The following is a 21,018-nucleotide window of genomic DNA, read 5'->3' as shown; positions in this document are numbered from 1 at the left end:
ATTTGCAAGAACCTTAGAGCTCAAATTGAAAAAATTAACAAATATTTACCAAGTAAATAAACTACAGGTCTTCGCTTTACAGTTATTTCAGGGATCCGTAGTATTATTGGAACAGAGGCGCATGCTGATTCCCCTCACAGGAAAATGTAATAAATGCTGCCCCATAACCATAGCAAATATTTGACCTCAGTTAAAGACAAATATAACGATATGCTTTCCGTTCAAGCTGAGGTGAAATCCATTGATCGGAGTGGTCAATCTACTGTGAGCTGGTTGGTGTATAAAGACCAGGGAACACAGTCCATCCAGTCTGGGTCATATGAAGCCCAGTTCAGTATAACAGGATCTCTCATGCAAATCGCTCTAACCAACCACACTTTTCCCCCTGGCGGGTAAAATTAAGCCATGCGTTTTTAAGGGTTTGTGTCTTTGTTTGTGTGTATGTGTGATAGGTATGGTTTGTGGGTATGGGATAAGGGGGTTAGAAAGCAAAACAGAGGTTAGTAGTAATGCACAGCGGTACCTTTTGACTTCCATCTCTATTTCAGAAGGGGATAAGGGAAAATAATATAGACAATGTTCTATTGGAGACCAGAGGCCTGTTTCCCCCCCTGACTGTTTTTGCAGTCAGGTACTGGTAGCCTACCCAACCCAGGCTAGAGGCCATGTGGTAGTAAAGGAGTTGATGGAGCACCTGCAGTCAACTTCTCTGATTCCCGTCTGTCCTCAGAGAGAAAGACAGGCCTGAGTGGCCATCAAGAACATGGAGTTTTAATGGAGCATAACTGCTTTTCCCATCTACCCCTGGGGCTCCGGCTGTGAGTGTTTGGTATGGCATCAGCCTTCAGATTCCACACAGGGAAGAGATTTCACAACTGACCCTTTGGAAACAGGTGTTTTCTGCGCTTGGAACGCTGGAGTGACCTTGCCAGCGTGGGGAGAGCAGAGGGATAAGGGAGGATATTATGTCTGTCTCCATCACCTGTTTTTCCAGCCATATCTCCCCTACAGTTTGAAGTTCCACGTTTTCATGATATCTCCCCTGGTAATTGCTTCTTATGAGATTGCACGAGCAGCCAATGTTATGAAAATACTGAATGAATCTGTGATACCAGGATGTTTATATATATATATCTTTATTTAACTAGGCAAGTCAGTTAAGAACAAATTCTTATTTACAATGACATCCTCCTGGGACACAGTGAGTTAACTGCCTTATTCAGGGGCAGAAAAGATTTTTACCTTGTTCACTCTGGGATTTGATTCAGCAACTTTTCATTTATTGACCCACTGCTCTAACCACTAGGCTACCTGCCACCCCAATCTATGGTAGCCATGTAAGGTGAACTTCAGGATACGACCTGTGCCTCAGACTCCTTTTAATGTGCTGTGCACGATGAAATACCAAGTTAAATGAACTCAACTCAAGGCAATATGGGCTACCACTCATCATTAACTGCCTAATTTACAGTACACTCACTAGCGGCTAGCCCTTTATGATAGAGTAGATTGAAGCCCTTCTTTCTTAGATATAAGGAGCAGTTTCCCCGAGTACAATTTTCTCAGGTAAAGATCAGATTGGCAGAATGCTTCCGTTAACCATCTGAGATAAGTCTGTCACTTTGTGCCATGTGTATTTCTTGTAGTTCTCCCTGTAGTGAGAGTTCACGCAAAAGAAAGATGTGGATAGCCATCTTCCCCAGTCAAAGGTGCATATTGTTTTTTCTGTGGAATTCCCCAGGTCAGGACTGCAGAAACATTGGGGCAAGTTTACACAGGAGACATGTCCTTTTGGAAAGTTTCCAGCCAGTGAGAGGTTCAAACAGTTGCCCCTATGAGTGACAGAGGTCCCATCTGCACCCCTCAGTGATTGACAAGGCTGAACAGGGATGGGGAATAGACTAGATGTGTGATTGACAGCTAAGAAATGTCTGTGCCTAGTTCCTGTCTGACCCTTTCCCAATAAAGTGTGAGATAGAAAAGGAGTGGAACAATTAAAAAGAGGACTTGGCAGCTGCTTGAGGAATTTATACTCACTCACACCATATCGTTTTATTGTACCCCTGATCAATGTTAAAACTGATCTGTGCTTTTGAGTGGGTGACGGTGTCGTAGACTAAGGGAGATGAGCCACAGTGCCACCATGGCCTCTCTCTCACAGATAATTACACGTGTCTGGTAGCCTAGTTCAGAGCTGCATATCTGACATTAATTCACGACTGAAAGTGTAATTATAACTCTGTCTGCTGTGCTGAGTCATACTGTCTGCAGAGTCTGGCGGTCTAATGTATATGTTTGCTTTGCAGCAGAAGGTTTGGCCAAGATCTTGGACCACCAGGGAAACCTGTTAGGTGGGATGGATGGCAGGAGCCAGAACAGCAAATAAAACAGGACTTTGAATGGAAGTTTGGATTTGTGAATGAATGGAATTGGTCAATTTCTAGGATACTTTTTCCTGGATGGAGTTAACAAAGGGAGTAAACAGAATGTAATTGATATGTTACAAAATGAAATGATAGGACCCATGAGTTCTACTATTCCTGGGTTTTAGAGTTTCTCTTTACAGCATTGTCTGTTAGAAAATTGCTCAGTTACATGTGTAGATGGTCTAGTGGTTAAGAGCATTGGGTCACTAACCAAAAGGTCACTGGTTCAAATCCGTGAGCAAGGCACTTGCCCCTGTAAGTAGCTCTAGATAAGAGCATCTGCTGATGTCCTACTGTGTATGATTCTGACCTGCTGTGTATGATTCTGACCTACTGCGTAGGATTCTGACCTGCTGATGTCCTACTGCGTAGGAGTCTGACCTGCTGTGTATGGTTCTGACCTGCTGATGCCCTACTGCGTAGGAGTCTGACCTGCTTGGAATGTGATGCAGGCTCTTGGGGAGTGAAGATTAGAAATCAAACGTCTGTGTGGTGTAGAAGAGCAAAGAGCCCAGCACAGCACCGTGGCCTCAGGCCAGACTGAGTCTTCTGAAGACTCCAGCAGCAGTGAGACAATGAAACAGGTGTTATTTCAAACCGTGCCCTTTGAACAAACCCTTGAGATACTTTATTTCACTCTGTAGGAGCTGAGTGGAAAGAGACAGACAATCTTGTTAAAATGACTTTATAATCATACAGTACATCTTTCATATTGGACCAAAAGGCATGTGGCAACGTGAAAGACTACTAAGGCCTGTGGTTCTTATGGAATAAAGTCAATGGTTCACCATTCCTTAAACAGGTTAGAGCTTCAAATTACAGTGTACTCAAAAATAATACAGTACATCTGACCGATCAAACCAATATCTGCACAGTAGAAACAGTAATCACAGAATATATAGGGACATACTTTTACATGAACGACATAAGGCACTTGGTCAGTGAAATATCCCAAATACTTTAATTGCACAGGGACACTGCTCATGGTAGCTTGATATGACAAAAGTTTACTCTTTAGATATAGTCTCTTAAGTCTCTTTGCTGTCAACATAAACTTTCAGATGCGGGTTTTGAATTTATTGCAAGAGCAGGCACATTGGCTTCAGCTTTTGGCACGTTAAACTCGCCAGAATTGCACTTTACTTTTAAAGTCCTGTTAAAACAGTAGAGTTTCTTGGGAGAGGCTGAGGATGCCCTCTCTTTTTTGGGGTTCTGTTTGCACGTTTTGACACTTTCTTCCCATGTGACGGGAGTCGTACTGGTTTCAAGCTTCTTGTTGCCAGGCATCTTATGACAAGCGTCCTTTTGCATCGTAGTGGACACATAATTATCCACGCTCTGATCCCTTGGATCGTTTACCGTTTTCTCTTCCGCCCTCTGTGTTTCATGATTGGCTATGCAGCACCCTGTGTGTGTGTGGGCTAACGTGCAGCCCAGAGCAGAGGAAGGAGGCCTGTGAGTCTGGGCTGGGGTGGTGGGGCTGCCACTAGGGCCAGAGGATGCTCCAGTCCGGTGTACTTCCTCCAGCCCAGCTGGGTCAGAGCGTTGGTCCCTGGGGAGGCCACCTGTGAGGGGGACAGTGTGAACACAGTAGTTTCTGAGGTGGCAGTTGTGAGGGCCCTGTCTGGGCACCCTGCTCGGGGTGCAGTGGTGGAAGTGGGCTGGGGGACAGTGGACATAGTGCATACGGCAACCTATTGGTTTGTAGACTGCGTCCAGAGTGGAAAGGAGGGTCTGGCCTTTGTTGGCATGGCTGCCTGTGAGGGGGAATGGGGAGTCCTGGGTGGCTTGAGTACATGGGTGGGGGTTCCACTGCATACCCATAGACTGCTGAGGGTGAGGGGGATCTCCACATGTGCAGGTTGTGTTATGGGAGTACTGGCATCTGGGTGTGGCGTCAGTCACCAGTATGCCCAGTCCATTTTCAGAGCAGGGACCTCTGCCAGGCTCTGCCTTGCTCTTAAAGGGGATGGGTGTGCAGGGGGCAGAGTGGGGGGCTATTCCATTATAGAGCTGGGTGCACGTCTCCTGTTCCTCTGCAGGTTTCTCCTCGTTCTTTTGGTTTGAGGCTAACGGTTCCAGCTCGTAATGCTCATGCTCCACCTCTCCCCCTCGACTGTCCAGTTGGTACTTGGTGCCATGCTTGCCCTGGGGCGAGGGGACGTTGGTGGTGCCCTCTTTGAAAGCCTGGCACTGAAACCTCTTGGGCAGGGGGATCTGTCCGCAGGTGCCCTGGGGGCCCAGGCAACGGCACATGCACTGGAAGAAGAAGGTGGCGAAGGCCCAACTGATGCACATGATGAGCATCATGAAGGTGCCCAGCTGGGTGTAGGCCAGCACCGTGGACGGCATCATCATCGCCCCGGCAACAAAGGTGGTGAGCGCCGCCATAGCGATAGCAGAACCCATCCGGCCAAGGGAGAAGACTACCTTCCCCTCGCGGTCAGGCTCGGGGGCAAGGCGATAGGCGACTCCGTAGTGCACGGCGAAGTCCACCGACAGACCCACCGCCACTGAGATGGTGACCGACTCCAGCACGTTGAGCTCCCAGCCCAGGAGCACCAGCGAGCCCACTGTGACGAAGATGGTCCCCGCGATGGAGAGGATGGCGTAGAGGCTGATGATGATGTTCCAGGTGGTGAGGAGCATGACCACGAAGGCCACCACCACGGACAACGCCATGGCGATGAGCGTTCCATCTGATAGGCTGTCCTGCAGGTCATAGAACTCCAGGTTGCTGACGAACCAGCCGTATTTCAGCCCGTCTGGGGCATTCTTCAGCTCCTCCTGAATCCATGTGTCCACCTCGTGGTAGAACTGGTGCATCTTCTCATAGGCCAGCGTGAACAGGTAGGTGCTCTTGAACTCCAGGACGATGGCCCGGATAGTGTCGTTTATGTCGAAGCGAGGCCCGGGGGTCTTACTGTCCAGGTGGAAGCTGGTGCTGCGGTCCAGCTCCATGATGGCTCTCTTGATGCACAGCTCAAAGACGTCCTGCTTGTAGGGGAAGGTAGACTGGCTGCAGCAGGGGTAGACAGAGGCCTCTTCACAGTCCCGGTTCTCCATCCACTGCTTGAAGGTCTCGATGAAGCAGCTGGTGAAGTCCTGCTCCTCCGACTGGAACACAAAGCTCTGGTTCCTCAGCTTCTGGCAGAAGTTGAGGATCCACAGCTGGGAGGCCGGGCTGGCGATGTTGAAAGTGTTGTCCAGCATCAGCTTGCCTTTATTCTTGGGGTTGAGGGGGTCCCCGTTGTCCACGGGGTTGACCCCCCAGATGATGGTGATGGGCATGTGCAGGTCCTCCCCATGGTGGACCCTCTCGAACATGAACAGTTTCTTGTACTCAGCGTCGTAACGCTCAAACGGGTGGGAGGAGCGGAACACTTTGAACTCAGACAGCTCCAGAGAAGGCAGCTTCATCTTGGGGTTGACACACACCACGTACGCCCCTCCCACTGTGAAGGCCAGGAAACAGAAAAGCCAGAGGTAACGCAGTTTGATCACGATGCACGGCAGCACCTTCTCAAAGAAGATCCTGGAAGCCTCAGAGACGGTGAACAGGCACTTGTTTGCTTTCTGGCACAGATTGGCCCAGAGGGTGCGGGTGCAAAACCCTGTCTGCTGGTGGGGAGGTTTAGAGCAGGTGAAGATGTTGGGCAGGTAACGCTCATGGAGCACCACCACGGCTGGCAGCCAGGTCACCATCAGTATGTAGTTAACCAAGATGGCCGTGCCGGCGTAGACGCCGAAACAGCGGATGGCGGTGATGTTGCTAACGTAGTTGGCATAGAAGGCTGCGGCCGTGGTAAAGCTGGTGACGAACATGGAAAGGGCGGCGTGCTGCAGAGTGATGCTCACCGTCTCCGACAGCTCAGCGTTGGGCTTGTCGAACTTGGTGTAGTTCCACACGTCACAGAGGACGAAGGCGTCGTCCGCCCCGATGCCCACCAGGATGATGAGGGCCGTGAGGTTCATGAAGGGGAAGAACTCAAAGTCGAACACCATGCGGTACAGGAAGTAGGACACGATCAGGGAGCTGATGATGGCGATCATGGTCATCAGGGTGATGAACACAGAGCGGGTGTACACACACATGACAACCAGCACAATTACTATGGCTATGGCTGGATACACGGTATCCGTCAGTAGGTAGTCCTGGAACAGATTGTGTTTGATACCGAACTCTATCCCCGTGATGGTGGTGACGCCATCCGAGGAGTTCCAGTTCTCAAAGTTGTCCAGGTAAATGTTCATCATGGTCTCCCCTTTCTCTGTTGGGGAGAACAACATGCTGTGTTTAAGGGTGGGGATAAGGTAGTCTGTGTTCTTTGGGCTCAGGAAGTCTTTGTCCACCAGGAAATGGAGGATCTGGTAGATGGCATTGTACTTGGTGCACTTGCGGGGGACGTTGGTGCACTTAGACTGGTCCTTCCGGCGCGTGGTCATGTCCCAGCAGTCGGGGCCCAGGGTTCCATTGTGGTAGTACTTGGCGCAGGAGCGCAGGATCTTTAGGGTGTGTGACACGTCGCGCTCTGTGATCTTCTGGCAGGAGGACTTGTTGGTGAGGATGGCAACGTAGTTTCCCAGGGTCCAGCTGGGGCAGCAGGAGGCGTCAGTGGTGCGCTGGCACAGGCTCCAGTACTGCGGGTGGGAGCGCACCTGGGGACAACACAACAGGAGATAAGAACAGTATGACTAGAATAGAACAGAACTATTGACCCAAGGAGATCAGAACAGGAGACAAGGCCAATATATCAGGAAGTCAGGATAGTTCCAGCCTGAGACAGCATAGACTCCAGCCATAACCTGACTAATATGATGGGGCTTATTGCACCATTTGAAATTAGAAAATACTGAGGCACATCTTCAACAGTGCTGTTCCACTTACCCGTGTATTGTCCAAATTGCACATAGATTTAATTGCTTGTATGTTCCACAGGTTTTTCCCCTCTGCAGATGTGAATACTAATCTAGAGTATCTGTCACCTGCACATACAGTAAAGAGCATCTGGTTAGCATTTCATCACAGTCAAGCATTGTCAGTCAAACACTTGACAAACAGAAGAAGCGTGAAGAGTTTGTACCTGGGACATCACAGAAGAAACTGTCTTTACTGAAGTCCCAGTCAGCTTGTCTTTTATCTCTGTCAAAGTGATCTTCAGCCCACCTGTCCTCTTGGTGACTGGAATACAAAAGTTGAAGTGTGATTACACTGTTGACATTTCATACATTTGTATAAAAGGTTCCTTTAATTCTGAAGATCTACATGAAAGAATGAGATGTAATCCACTTAAAGCATACAGATACTTATTAGATTTTCACTTGGTAACAAAATGAAAAAGGCAGTAAAAAATAGGGTCATTCTTAAACAAATGAAGGAAATGGTTTTAGGCCAACCCATTAGTGATGACAAAGCCAGTGATAGTGATCACTCTACTGATTTATGATACAATCATATTGTTATCATTATTTTAAATATCATAATAATAGCCAGGTCAGGGAGTGACATCCTCTGACAGAGACAGACAGGATGGCCCTTTAATCAGGAGTTTGTCAGAGCAGACTGAGGCAGAATGATGCAGAGTCCTGCTGACAGGTCTGGCCCTGGAGGCCCCCAAGTCCACATACTTGCATGCGCAAACACACACCTGCCCTTGATTATTCACCAGGCCCCCAGTGATCGGGATAAGTAATGGAAGATGGGCCTGGGATAGAACAACCTCCCCACCGATCCTTTTGCAGGATGGGATTGAGATGTAGTCTGTCTGTCTCAGCAGCATTCATCACTCCATCTCAGGCCTAAACCTGATCTAGCCTGCTTCACTAAAGGGTTAGGAGGATGACATCAAATGGACAGGATGTGTGGTTATACTTGTTACCTTTTCGCCTGCTCGTCCGCATACTTGAATGGGTAGTTAGCCAGGGTTGCTTTGTATCCTGTGTTTTTCACCATGTTGTTCCATGTGACTAGTCGCTGGCCTATGGCCGTGCCTCGTGGCTCAAATCCCTGAAGAAATAGAGGACATCTTTTTAGTTAACCAGGAAATTCACCTTTGACATCTTGGACTTTTCACATCCACTCAATATAATGATTTTAGTGTGTGCGAAACAATATGTTGTCCATCTTGGTCAAATAAGGACCAAGATTTTCTATGGAGAAAGTGTTGTGCCTTCCGTCGGCTTGGCCTACTCACCAGTAAAGGGTCTGAGAAGTCTGGCAGGTCTGGTACCAGGATACCCACCAGGGCACACACCACGATGAGGACTGTACACACCCCCAGGACCACCACTGGCCAATCAGCAATCAGCTCTGCATAGCTGGAGATGAAGGACAGGTATTGATTAAACACAAGGCTGATGGCTTTATAACTATATGAATATTATATGTACTGATAAGCACGCAGAAAAGAGAAGGGTACATGGATACACCAGTAGAACATCAAAAAGAGTAGAAGGTGCTCATTAAAATGACATTATTTAATATTTTGTAGTTATTCAAGTATATTCAGTGTTCTGACTTGAGAGAAACTACTTAAAGGCATCTTTTGTAAAGGAGCATGGGTGACTGTTAGCAGGTTCCAGGTACAGAGAGCCCTTTTCACATCGATAACGCTGATGATTCACTACACAGGAATGACAGCTCGGCTGGGTTTTGATGGACTCAAGGAGAGAGAAAAGCTCTCTTAATAAACATTTTTTTTTTTTTTTTTTTTTTTGGCGGGTCTTACCTTTTGGGGAACCGAAAAGGCCTTGCAGGGCTGCAAAACAAAGGGAGGTAAATCAGGTTTACATTTAGGAGTCAAAGCAACTGCCAATCAAAACCAGATTTGCCTCGGCATCCGTGCAGGGGGAACATGTTTTTTCATGAAATGTTTTTGAGCAGCAATACAGCACACACCTTGTGGGGAACAACTCGCAGTATTCAAACATACATAACCAAAGAGGCCCCATTCCCGAGTGTAACGTTTTTCATTTTAATTTTAAAAATACCAATCAGATGTGCAAGTGAATGAAGAATCTATTACGCTAATTGTTTTAGACAACACAAATCAATCTCTTTCTTTAGGTCAGCTTTGTGTTTCTAATCTACAAAAACCCCACACACTGCTGCAGTGCATGAAGAATCTGTAAAGCTTAGCTAAAAGATTTAGAGGACTAGAGTCCCATTAGTGGTGATGTCTCCTGTGCCATAAACACAGACAGAGAGGATCTGCACTGGGCTTCCCCGCTGCCATATGAAGCTTTCAGCTGCTCTGGATTTGTCTGGACTTCCCATCAGCACCTTCCCAGAGCAGTGGGAAGCCTCCGGGCTGCCGAGTGCAAGCATGAGTCAGAGGGAATCAGATACTGCCACCGGATCACACAGACCCGGTACAGATAAGAGCAAGGCCAGAAGGGTGAGGGCAGGGGGGAGAGTAGAGGTGGAAGGGGTGGGTTGGAGATGTCTTCACATACAATATACACAATGCTCATACTGACAGCAAATGACAGAGGAGACGGGGACAGACTCACGTGATCACAGCTGTGACAAAGAAATCTGTAGAAATGGACAGACTGTCCTAACTTTATGTCCAAGGAAGGACATCATGATTTCTACTGCAACCTTGATGTTTATCCACATTCTATTCACTGCAACCTGCATGAGTATTGCACTACCAGTCACAATTTGGCACAGACCTCACAGCCCACATCAGGGACTAGGTAAGATTACACACAAGAAACGAAAACAAGGAAATCAGTATCCCAAACAGGAAGTGAACTCAGACGATCCTCTGCCTCAGCCAATCACAGCACACGCACACAGGATATTTCAGCGTGATTGGAGCAATATGGCCAAGAGATGGATGTATTTTTCCTCCTTCCCTTTAAAAGGGAATCCATGGAATGCTATAATTAGTGGTTGCCATGGCACGGTGAGGCAGAGATGAACAAAAGCTATTGGCGGGAATTTTTCACCACTAACAACTTCTGGGGAGGCAGTAAATCCCCTTTAAAGTTATCTGGACATGTTAATACGACAACCAGATGTTGTATGGCACTGGCTTAGAACAATTAGCATATTCTAGACAAGGTAAGTCCCATTAACACTACCACATAGAAATGGAGTGTGACTCCTTGCTATAATTTTGCATTCAAGAAAAATAGCCAGGGATTCACCTTTTAAAATGTTACAGCCTGATACTAACAATGCCTAATGAAAAACATATCCCCCTTAAGTTAGCATTGTTTGCCATGGAAAAGTCTAACTTAATTTATTGCTTTTCTGTGCTGTCCATTAGTTTCCATGTAGGGGCCTTGAACGGCGGAATTCAGGACAGAGATATTATGGTTCAGAATGAAGTAGAGTTATTGGAAATAGTTGGACTGGATTCATAAAACATCTTTAGTCGAGGAGCCATCAAAAAGAGCACTGCTGCCTATTTATCTGCGAGATCTGTTTTGGATCATGATTGCATTTCAGACAAATAAGATGTATTAAACAGAGGACTATACTGTGGATTCACGACAGATATCCGAATCCTCAGATACTATGGCTTCCACATGAAACAAACTTTCAACTGTTTTTTTTTTCGCTTTCAAAAAAGTATAGGCCTAGATTAGGAATTGAAGTTGGCATTCAAAAGACAAGCTTTGTGTCTCAATTCTCTGTCATCCAATCTGTCAATGAGAGCAGCAATGTGAAGAAACGCAGACTAAAAATGTTTTTTAAGGAGGCGGCAGTGGGGTGTGGAGGAGAAATCCGTTGACTGATGATCACAGTCTCTAAATCCAGCAGGATGACAAACCACAAGTCTGGTTTTTCCCACTCCTCTGATCCCAGTCCCCCTTCACACAAACTCCCCACATTTCTTCCACAAATTTACAACAGTTACCCTTCCTAAATGTTATTCTATTTATCAGAAAGGGGAATGTTTATGGATCACCGGGTTAATAAATAAAGTAACTTTGGAGCAGTGGCTGGGTTAGGCTGAGGTGGCCATGTTGACGTGTGGTGGAGTGAAGGGAGGCGAGAGGGGTCAGGGGTCACAGAGCTGAGGGGGGAAAACTGCTAACAGACACGGCAGATATTTCTGGAAATCGGGGGCTGCATGAAGCTTTCAAGTTAGGGCAAGAGCAATTACTGTCAACTCTCAATTATTCGCTCCCGTGATTAAAACTCACTGGAACACTGCACACAATTAGAGGCTCATTCAAGCGATGGAATTGTAAGATTGGCTTGAGGGTGAAATCCAAATATTAGCATGATGCATTAGGCATTACATATTGTAGTGAAATGTTGAGTAAAAAAATAAGATATATATATATATATTGATCATCAGGGAGTAGCCACAAGCATGCACTTAAAGGGAGACAGTCAGAGGAACTCGTGGATACCATTTTTATGTCTCTGCGTGCAGTTTGAAGGAAGTTGTTTACTGGCACAATTGCAACCTAGCGTAAGCGCAGTGACTGGAAGTCTAAAATATCTCATTGCGCTAACGCTAGTTAGCATTGGCTAGCGAAACTCCCGCCAACATCCTTCATACTGGGCGCAGACATAAAAATGGTATCTAAGAGTTCATCTGACTCTGGGGAAGTAGATAAAGGGCCTCATTGCCAAAATCCTGAAGTATCCCTTTAAGGTCAGGGTTCATCAACTTCCACTGTATACCTTAAATAGATTATAGGTACATACAAGCTTGTAAGAAATAATACTGTAACATTGTACTTACAAGTTAGTTACACAACTCAGGTCTCTGACAAGGTTTATTTGGAGATAACAAGGCCTCTGGATGCAAGCGTGTATGAGAAAATGAGTCTGAATCAGAGATTATTGCTGTATAATAAGTCTAAGCGCAGTGTGTATGTGTGAGTGCAGAAGGGACATGGACAGCTACATCCGCCAGTGAACTGGGTCTGGAGGTCACACCTGCCATCTCCACATTCTTGGGATTGAAATATGGGCGTGTGCAAATTCCAGGCAAACAGGCCGGATTTCAACACTGTAGCCAATAGTTACAAGCTGTCCAAGAGATGTCTTTATTATCCTGTGGCCTCTCTCTTTATAGCAACCAGCTTAACCCCCTGAGTCCAGGGGCTTCAGAACCACAATCCAAGGAATGTGAGGGTATTGCACATGCCATCACCAACCCTGCACTGTGCTAACCAGCAGACATCTTTGTCAACTAGTCCGAGAAGGGCGAATTACGCAATACACGAGTCACTATGCCAATAATGACCGTCTATGTGTCGTGAATTATTTAACGTAGGCCTAGTCACTTATGGTGTTCAGATGTTTGCTAAATAGGCTAGGTCCATGATGAACATTTAAACCGGTTTTAGCAATACTAGGGTTGGGCGATGTCAACCTTTTTCCTATCGTGATTATGTGATGCCATTTCACCCCCTATTGGCCAACCAAAATTGTATTTAAAAAAAAATTAAAATAACGACAGTTGGGCTATAATGCAAAATCGAACGCAACTGGTTGAATCATGACGGAAGTTAATGTTGTTGAAAGAGCAGAGCCTAAGTGCAGGCAAATCTTTTCTAATATCCCTTTCTGGAGGAGGAGCTGCAGCATGGAGCAGGTTTGTGTGTGTGTGTGTGTGCGTGTGTGTGCGTGTGCGTGCAGTTGAAGTCGGAAGTTGACATACACCTTAGCCAAATACATTTAAACTCAGTTCCTGACATTTAATCCTAGTAAACATTCTCTGTTTTAGGTCAGTTAGGATCACCACTTTATTTTAAGAATGTGAAATGTCAGAATAATAGTAGAGAGAATGATTTATTTCAGCTTTTATTTCTTTCATCACATTCCCAGTGGGTCAGAGGTTTACATACACTCAATTAGTATTCGGTAGCATTGCCTTTAAATTGTTTAACCTTGGGTCAAACGATGCAGGTAGTCTTCCACAAGAAGTTGGGTGAATTTTGGCCCATTCCTCCTGACAGAGCTGGTGTAACTGAGTCATGTTTGTAGGCCTCCTTGCTCGCACACACTTTTTCAGTTCTGCCCACAAATTTTCTATAGGATTGAGGTCAGGGCTTTGTGATGGCCACTCCAATACCTTGACTTTGTTATCCTTAAGCCCTTTTGCCACAACTTTGGAAGTATGCTTGGGGTCATTGTCCATTTGGAAGACCCAAGCTTTAACTTACATGAGATGTCTTGAGATGTTGCTTCAATATATCCACATAATTTTCCTCCCTCATGATGCCATCTATTTTGTGAAGTGCACCAGTCCCTCCTGCAGCAAAGCACCCCGACAACATGATGCTGCCACCCCCATGCTTCACGGTTGGGATGGTGTTCTTCGACTTGCAAGCCTCCCCCTTTTTCCTCAACATCACAATGGTCATTATGGCCAAACAGTTCTATTTTTGTTTCATCAGACCAGAGGACATTTCTCCAAAAAGTACAATCTTTGTCCCCATGTGCAGTTGCAAACCGTAGTCTGGCTTTTTTATGGCGGTTTTGGAGCAGTGGCTTCTTCCTTGCTGAGCGGCCTTTCAGGTTATGTCGATATAGGACTCGTACTGTGGATATAGGTACTTTTGTAACCGTTTCCTCCAGCATCTTCACTAGGACCTTTGCTGTTGTTCTGGGATTGATTTGCACTTTTCGCACCAAAGTACGTTTATCTCTAGAAGACAGAACGTGCCTCCTTCCTGAGCGGTATGACGGCTGCGTGGTCCCATGGTGTTTATACTTGCGTACTATTGTTTGTACAGATGAACGTGGTACCTTCAGGAGTTTGGAAAACGCTCCCAGGGATGAATCAGACTTGTGGAGGTCTACAATTTTCTTTGAGGTCTTGGCTGGTTTCTTTTGATTTTCCCATGATGTCAAGCAAAGAGGCACTGAGTTTGAAGGTAGGCCTTGAAATACATCAGCAGGTACACCTCCAATTGTCTCAAATGATGTCAATTAGCCTATCAGAAGCTTCTAAAGCCATGACATCATTTTCTGGAATTTTCCAAGCTGTTTAAAAAGGTACAGTCAACTTAGTGTATGTAAACTTCTGACCCACTGGAATTGTGATACAGTGAATTATAAGTGAAATAATCTGTCTGTAAACAATTGTTGGAAAAATGACGTGTGTCATGCAACAAGTAGGTGTCCTAACCGACTTGCAAAAACTATAGTTTATTAACAAGAAATTTGTGGAGTGGTTGAAAAACGAGTTTTAATGACTCCAACCTAAGTGGTCCGACTTCAACTGTATATGTGTGGTGAGCTGTGATGGAGCAATAACTGTCTGATGAGGAACGGGTGGTCTTCAGAACTGGATAATAATTGCTTTATTTTGCCTAATAAAATAGGGGGGGGAAAGCATTTGTTTCATCCATCATAAACCGGAGATTGAGAATAGCCTTGGCTTAGGCTATAGACTTTCATTCTGGTTATTTTTGAAAGCCACAACTTTAGGACCTTTTGTAGCCTAGAATACTTGGGAAATAAGCCACTTTTCATAACTTTAACTTGTCTTAAGGCTTTTATGATAGGCCAGTAGGAGGAATGAGGATGGGTTATTGGCCATTTGGTTTGCAACCTCGATTGGAGGTCTGCATAACTTATTTCGCTTAAACTTGTCATTTTTATTATTTGTTATCTCATTATTAGTCCCTTTTTTAAAACGTCTAAAACACAAGATAGTTAAGGTGTACATTACATTAAAAAAAATATGAATGGGTTTAGGCTATAGACTAAAGCCCATGCATCCGACAAACAATATTCTCTGACTGGACAATTCTCCGCTCTGTCTGGACTACATTCCTCTCTTGCGTTCTGTATCACATATTTATTGAAATAAGCTATAGCAAATAGGAACAGGCAAATTACTAGGAATGTCACTTGTGTGCTTCCCTGCTGCAAGACTCCGTTCTTTACTGCGGGGCACCTGTCAAGTTCAAATAGGCTAAACCATCGTCTGTCACGTCACAATGTCGTCACCATTGACAATAGCTGTCAATCATCGTCGATAGACGATGCCATCTTAATATCGCCCAACCACCAATACTAATGAATAATCACACATCTCATATCATAAACATGACTATGTCAGTCTTGACACAGATTCGACGTGAGGCAGTACCAGACGAGTGTGTTGTATGTTGGCCTATTCCTATGGCAGAACAACAGGTCTAAGTCACTGTTGCTGAACACGTTCAGAGCCCTCCACAAGACCTCCAGCAGCGGAACCAATCGCTTTCAGCTGCCAGCCCAAACCAGCCCCAACCCATTACGTCCAACATCCGCCGTCAGACCTGGAGGACTGGGCTTCTGAAAGATGGGAGACTGTGTTCCCATTTGCTGCTTGCATGACCGGGACTCCTCTACTGCACAAAGTCAAGGAGCGGAACCAACGGCAAGCAGCTGTGCTGACCAGTCATCTCCTCTCCCAGTGTCTTTATGAAGACGTCCAACAACTTAAGTCCTGGAAGCCGCCTGGTAAGGAGATCTGGACGTTTTAGCATGCTTGACATGAACTGCCCACCCTTAGTTGACACACTGTTACTGCTTTAGCCAACTCTATTGCAGTTGTCATGCTGGCTAAACAGTTCAACAGAATGGTAACCAGGCTAGAGTTGCCCTGCCTGTTGTGGTGGCCATTTTGAGACTAAACCTCCCACTCATCATTTGGCCCAATGTCAAGGTACGCCCTCCATTAAGACGTATGTGATAAGATGCATACATGTCTAGACAGAAAGGTAAACACATTAAAAAAAAGCCCAAGCACCACATATTCCTCTGTTTACACACAATATCCAGTTTCAAGCACAGCGGTGCCTCTAGCTCCTGCCTGTGTCTCTTTGATCCAGCATGCTACTGTTCGTTGCCCTGGGACTGATCTCAGAGATAAGAGTATTTTTTTGCGTAAAGAGATCGATTTTTCACCCTTTTCATCTCCTTCTCCCCAGACATCCTCTTTACACTACTCTATACATGTTCTCTGCTCTCTCCAGGCCATCTAAGGCCACAGTGTCTGAAGGCTCTCCAGCTCTAACCGCAGCTCTTGACAGAGGGTTTGGCAAGACGGCGCTGTGACATCTTAGAGGTGTCTGGTGACACAGCCGTCTGGTGAGCTGCAGACCACGGCCAAGGGCTGTTGGGACTGTGAGGCTGAGCGTCAGTGATGGAGTCCGACCTGTCCTCTCTGGGCTGAGAGAGTGAGTGTGAGGGGGCCGGCCGAACTGCAACATTCCAACCGTTAGCTAAGTTCACCAAGTGCAGAGGCAGGAGAAGAAAAAAAAAAGAGACAAAGCAAAGTGATTCATAGGAACCCTCACATCTACAGTACATCAGAGTGACGTCAGGACACTGAGCTGCATGCATTTTCATGTAAATGTGTGAATATTCATTAAATCCAGGATGAAAAATACAACAGTGTATTCTCAAGACAGGTTTTGAACTACTATAAGAACAAATGAGAGGGGAGTAGCACCGATTGTAGCACTGGAGCGAAGTGTACCTACTGGACCCATCTTGATGAAGGTCCATTATAAACTAAATAAACCATGCAATTCTGTACATACGAGTGAGCAATTATTCCTTGACCTTATATACACCACTTGAACAGGTTGTTACAAGGGCTCATGTTACATGCTAGTAACTATTTTTAAAGCATTACACAAACATGATCAAATCTTCCGTTATGCCCATTTCCCCAGGGAGCCGAGTCAGCCGTGGGAGAACCTGTAGTGCAGGCCTAGAGCCTCAGAGTGTGGAGATAATACCAGCCAGCCAGCCTTTCATCCACCTGAAGCCTCAACAACTGTTCCCTCCACCAGAAGAAAAAAAAGAGAGCAACCTAATTTGAAGTTATGACAGAGTGCTGTTCAGATCCAGCTTTGATCCTGGTTTATAGGATAGTATGGCTCTTTGATCTTGGGTGGGTACCTTTATGGGCTTTGCTTTGCCTCATGCTCAGGGGCCATACAGTATAAAGCGGGATCTGGAGCAGGGCCACTGGGAGCTCACCCCTCTTATTATCCACCCGCGCAGGTACGGGGGTCAGCTGCCTCACCCCCTGATTCCCTCTCACCCCCCAACTCCCTCACCCGTGGACGAGAGCAGCCGGAGTAGGGGAAGGTTCACACATGGGACACACTACTAGCGTTTGTCCTCGGTGAACTTCTTCCCATCACTCATCCTTCAGGGAGGAATAAGGAAAAACACCACACTAAGGTCACAGCGACCCCGCTCTATCCCTCCTCTTACATTATAATACTGCCATTTGAAAAAGGGAGTGAACTTACCCTCTGGTTTTTAGAACGTATTGAAATGTTCATGACTTAACAACATGTAACTTGGATCATTAAGTTGGGTTTCTTCAGGTGAAAACGTCTAACATCAACAAACGCGGCTTACAAGCTTTTAAGAGACCCAGATTGCCACCTTCAACAGCAAATGAACTGCTGAAGTAACAGGCCCGGAGGGTCCAATTGCTCAAGTTTTACAACAGGCAGAAGTGTCTCGGAGTGTCAAAGTAGGTGATAAATTGTCCCTGAGGGGGAAGAAAAAAGCTTTTTGGCCCAATTCTGTTGGTCCTGTGTAAAGGTATGCATGGGGTAAAAACATTATCTACAACATCGCAACCCTGAGCCTTGGGGGCAGAAACAGAGTAGTGTTGACCTGTCTCTCAGTGGAACTTCTCCCTGAACTCATGTAGCAGGCTAAATCACACACACACACACACACACACACACACACACACACACACACACACACACACACACACACACACACACACACACACACACACACACACACACACACACACACACACCTCCCTTGATCAGGAATGGGCTGGAGTGTGTGTTGTGGTGTACTAGGCTACTGCCTGTGCTTAACTCACTCCACACCACATAGATGCAGACCTGTTCTAAGAAGCCAACAGAACACTCGAAGCCAACTGGGTAGTTCTGTGGAATGACAGGGTGGAGATAAAATAGAAGCAGGCCGCTCCCTCCCTCCATCCCTGCTTTCCCTCGTGTTTTGTGTCTTTCTGGGGCAGGCGGTGCTCGTCTCTCCTTTCCCCTGATCTCCCCACAGACACCAGGGTGCATCTTTAGCAGTCAGTGTTGAGGCTGGGCGTGATGGATGTCTCTGTATAGTGGTTAATGGGCCAAATGGATAAAATGCTAGCGTGAAAAGCCCTGCTGCTACTTCACAAGTGTTCACATTGAGGACTCCAGGCTCCTCAGACCGCAGCAGGCATCACAAACAGTTGTTATTCTTGATAATGCGCAAAGTCTTGTCAAACTGGCACCCTGAAATCCATAGCACAAAGATCATTTTCAGGCCGCCTGGCCGGTCGGGGCTTGCAGCTGTCAGACAGTTTGGTATATTAGTTAATGTTTCCAAAAGAGATCTCTCACTGGGGAAAAGATACGAGTCATGATCTAAAAAAATTTAATAAAAAGTTTAAAGGGAAACCTTCGGGAGTTCTCAGAAACGACAGGCTATGAATTCATGTCATATTCAGCTGACAGGAATTCTTAAATTCATCCAATATAACAGGAATTCAGGAATTCTTAAATTCATCCAATATAATGAAACGTTCAGGCCGGATGAGGTGTCATGTTTTATACGTGTTCCTGTGCACCAGGGAAACCCCCTACCTCCAGTCAAAAAACTGTACTTGAGTACAAAATCAAACAGGCGTGAGTTAACAAAAATAGACCTTTCTATAGAAAAGGGAAGGAATGCCTGCTTTCCGAGAAGGCATGAAACCAATTCAAACTTGTGGCCGCTAGAATAACAGGAATGTAGCCGGAAACAACGCATGGGCAAAATCCCTCCACGGGTGAGTGGAGAGAGAGGTTATAATCATGACGTGACCCTGGATAGTTCAGTGTCAGCGGGCTCTTTGGGGGTTGTTCAGCCATGAAAGGTCAGGCCAGTCTCGGCAGCACAGGTAGATGCCACTCTCTATCTGGGAGTGCAGCTGGAGCTGAAAAGGTGCCTTGAGAGCATTCTATCAAAACAAATTACAGGCTTGGAAGAACCCAGAGCCCGAAAACCTATTGAGATGAGGCTAACTGTAGTCAAACGGCAGCCAAACAGCTGACTTCCCAAGGTCACAGACTTATCTACTGCTCTGACTGATCGTTTCCCCCTGATCCTCAAATCATAGAAAACAGTCACCATCTTACCAGACACTGACAATCTTAATGCATTTCCCAGACCACCATATAGATCCTTCCTCTGCTCAACCGTTCTGCTGAGCTGACCTTTTCCTTCATAGTGGATTTCCATCCTTACATCCAAGGATATATCCATTCACTTCTCAGAGTAAAAGAGAGATCGAGAGAGACAGTAATTTTACAATGGGTGGATTAATACGCTGCATGTGTCTCAACAGGAGTTCTATAGTTCTTGATTGTATAGTTCTTGGACAAAAGAACTCCAGTGCAACCTTATCGGAAGGAGGAGGGGGTCTCCATAGCTGGGCGTAACGACCAAGTGCTGTGATCATACACGTAATCCTCTGCCTAATCTCGCGGATTACAGCCTTTGAGATCAAACTGATATTTGACACGATTTTGTCTGACTGCGTACCCTCAAATTACCGAGGCATTAAAAAGCCTCTCCCTCCATGCGAAGAGGGATTCCCTGGCGCACCGTGCTCCAACACGGGGGAAAAGGAGAGGCCCAAAGCCCTGAACGTCTGGGGCCAGCCAGGGACTGGGAGACTGTACCAGACAGCCGGGCTTATCCTTCTCTCTTATCTTCCAATCTCCAATCTCTCTGGAGACATTGGAGGCACAATACCACTGTAAAGGGGATCGGATTTGAGAGCAACTCAACATTGGCCTTTAATTCAAACCTGCCATCACAGAACAAGAGGGACCTGTTTACTAAATACAGAGCCGTTCAACATTAGAGAGGCACATGGCTGAGGAACATCTGCTCTTCATTCAGACATGGATTATATATATCCATTTTTTTTATGAAAGCCACAGATGCCAGTGAATGCATCCAAATGGCTGAAATGCTATCCTTTGCCACATTTTCCCACCCAACTGCATAATGTGCGTGGGTGGAGTTTGTACCCACCCAATACGAGTACATAAACCGAAGCTCTCACAGCCACCCACAGAGAGCATCTCTCTAATGGACTTACAGGGATCTAAACCCATTTGGCAGGACATTTCCATGTGAAAAGTAAGTAAAAATATAGTCTTACACAAATCAACCTCCCGAAAGTACTTGCTACCATGAAGAGGAGCTGAGTAAATAATTCCATCTTCAATATTTATATTTTATTTTGTTTGCTGTGGAGTTAAATATAGAACTGTGTAAATGATTAGGAAAAGCATGAAATGGTTCCAGTTTCATAATGGTCCAGTCTGTGCTTTGGAGGGGTGAAAAACGAGATGTAAATATGTCCCTTTTAAAGAAATGTTTGACAAAAAATGTGTTCAAAACCACCATCCCAGTCTGAACGCAGGGAATGTGCAAGTCACATGTGTTTTTAAATTCAAACTTTCAACTCACATGTCCCAGGACAAAACTCTACCGAAGCCTCTAACAACTAGTCATACACCACCAAGAACAAACATATACAACTCCCACAAGAGTCAAAACTATTGTTTATTCTTA

At 45.8% G+C, this 21,018-nt stretch overlaps 1 protein-coding gene across 3 annotated transcripts in view; it reads right to left on the bottom strand.

The window, feature by feature from the left end:
• Positions 1-3,031: 3,031 nt before the first annotated feature.
• LOC120024094 (protein dispatched homolog 1-like) overlaps positions 3,032-21,018 on the bottom strand; it is a 77,600-nt gene continuing 59,613 nt past the window's right edge. For 2 of the 3 annotated variants that reach the window (XM_038968227.1, XM_038968226.1), the window contains 6 exons: positions 9,155-9,184; positions 8,621-8,744; positions 8,306-8,433; positions 7,511-7,608; positions 7,315-7,412; positions 3,032-7,085 (listed from right to left, as the gene is read on the bottom strand). In XM_038968227.1, coding sequence (XP_038824155.1) covers positions 3,471-7,085; positions 7,315-7,412; positions 7,511-7,608; positions 8,306-8,433; positions 8,621-8,744; positions 9,155-9,184 — 4,093 coding nt within the window. In that variant the 3' untranslated portion in view covers positions 3,032-3,470. The remainder of the gene's footprint in view (positions 7,086-7,314; positions 7,413-7,510; positions 7,609-8,305; positions 8,434-8,620; positions 8,745-9,154; positions 9,185-21,018) is intronic. The other variant, XM_038968228.1, reaches the window with a different exon arrangement.

The sequence above is a fragment of the Salvelinus namaycush genome, chromosome 29 (assembly GCF_016432855.1).
Source record: "Salvelinus namaycush isolate Seneca chromosome 29, SaNama_1.0, whole genome shotgun sequence".
NCBI lineage: Eukaryota > Metazoa > Chordata > Actinopteri > Salmoniformes > Salmonidae > Salvelinus > Salvelinus namaycush.
This window is presented reverse-complemented; position numbering and strand designations above follow the sequence as displayed.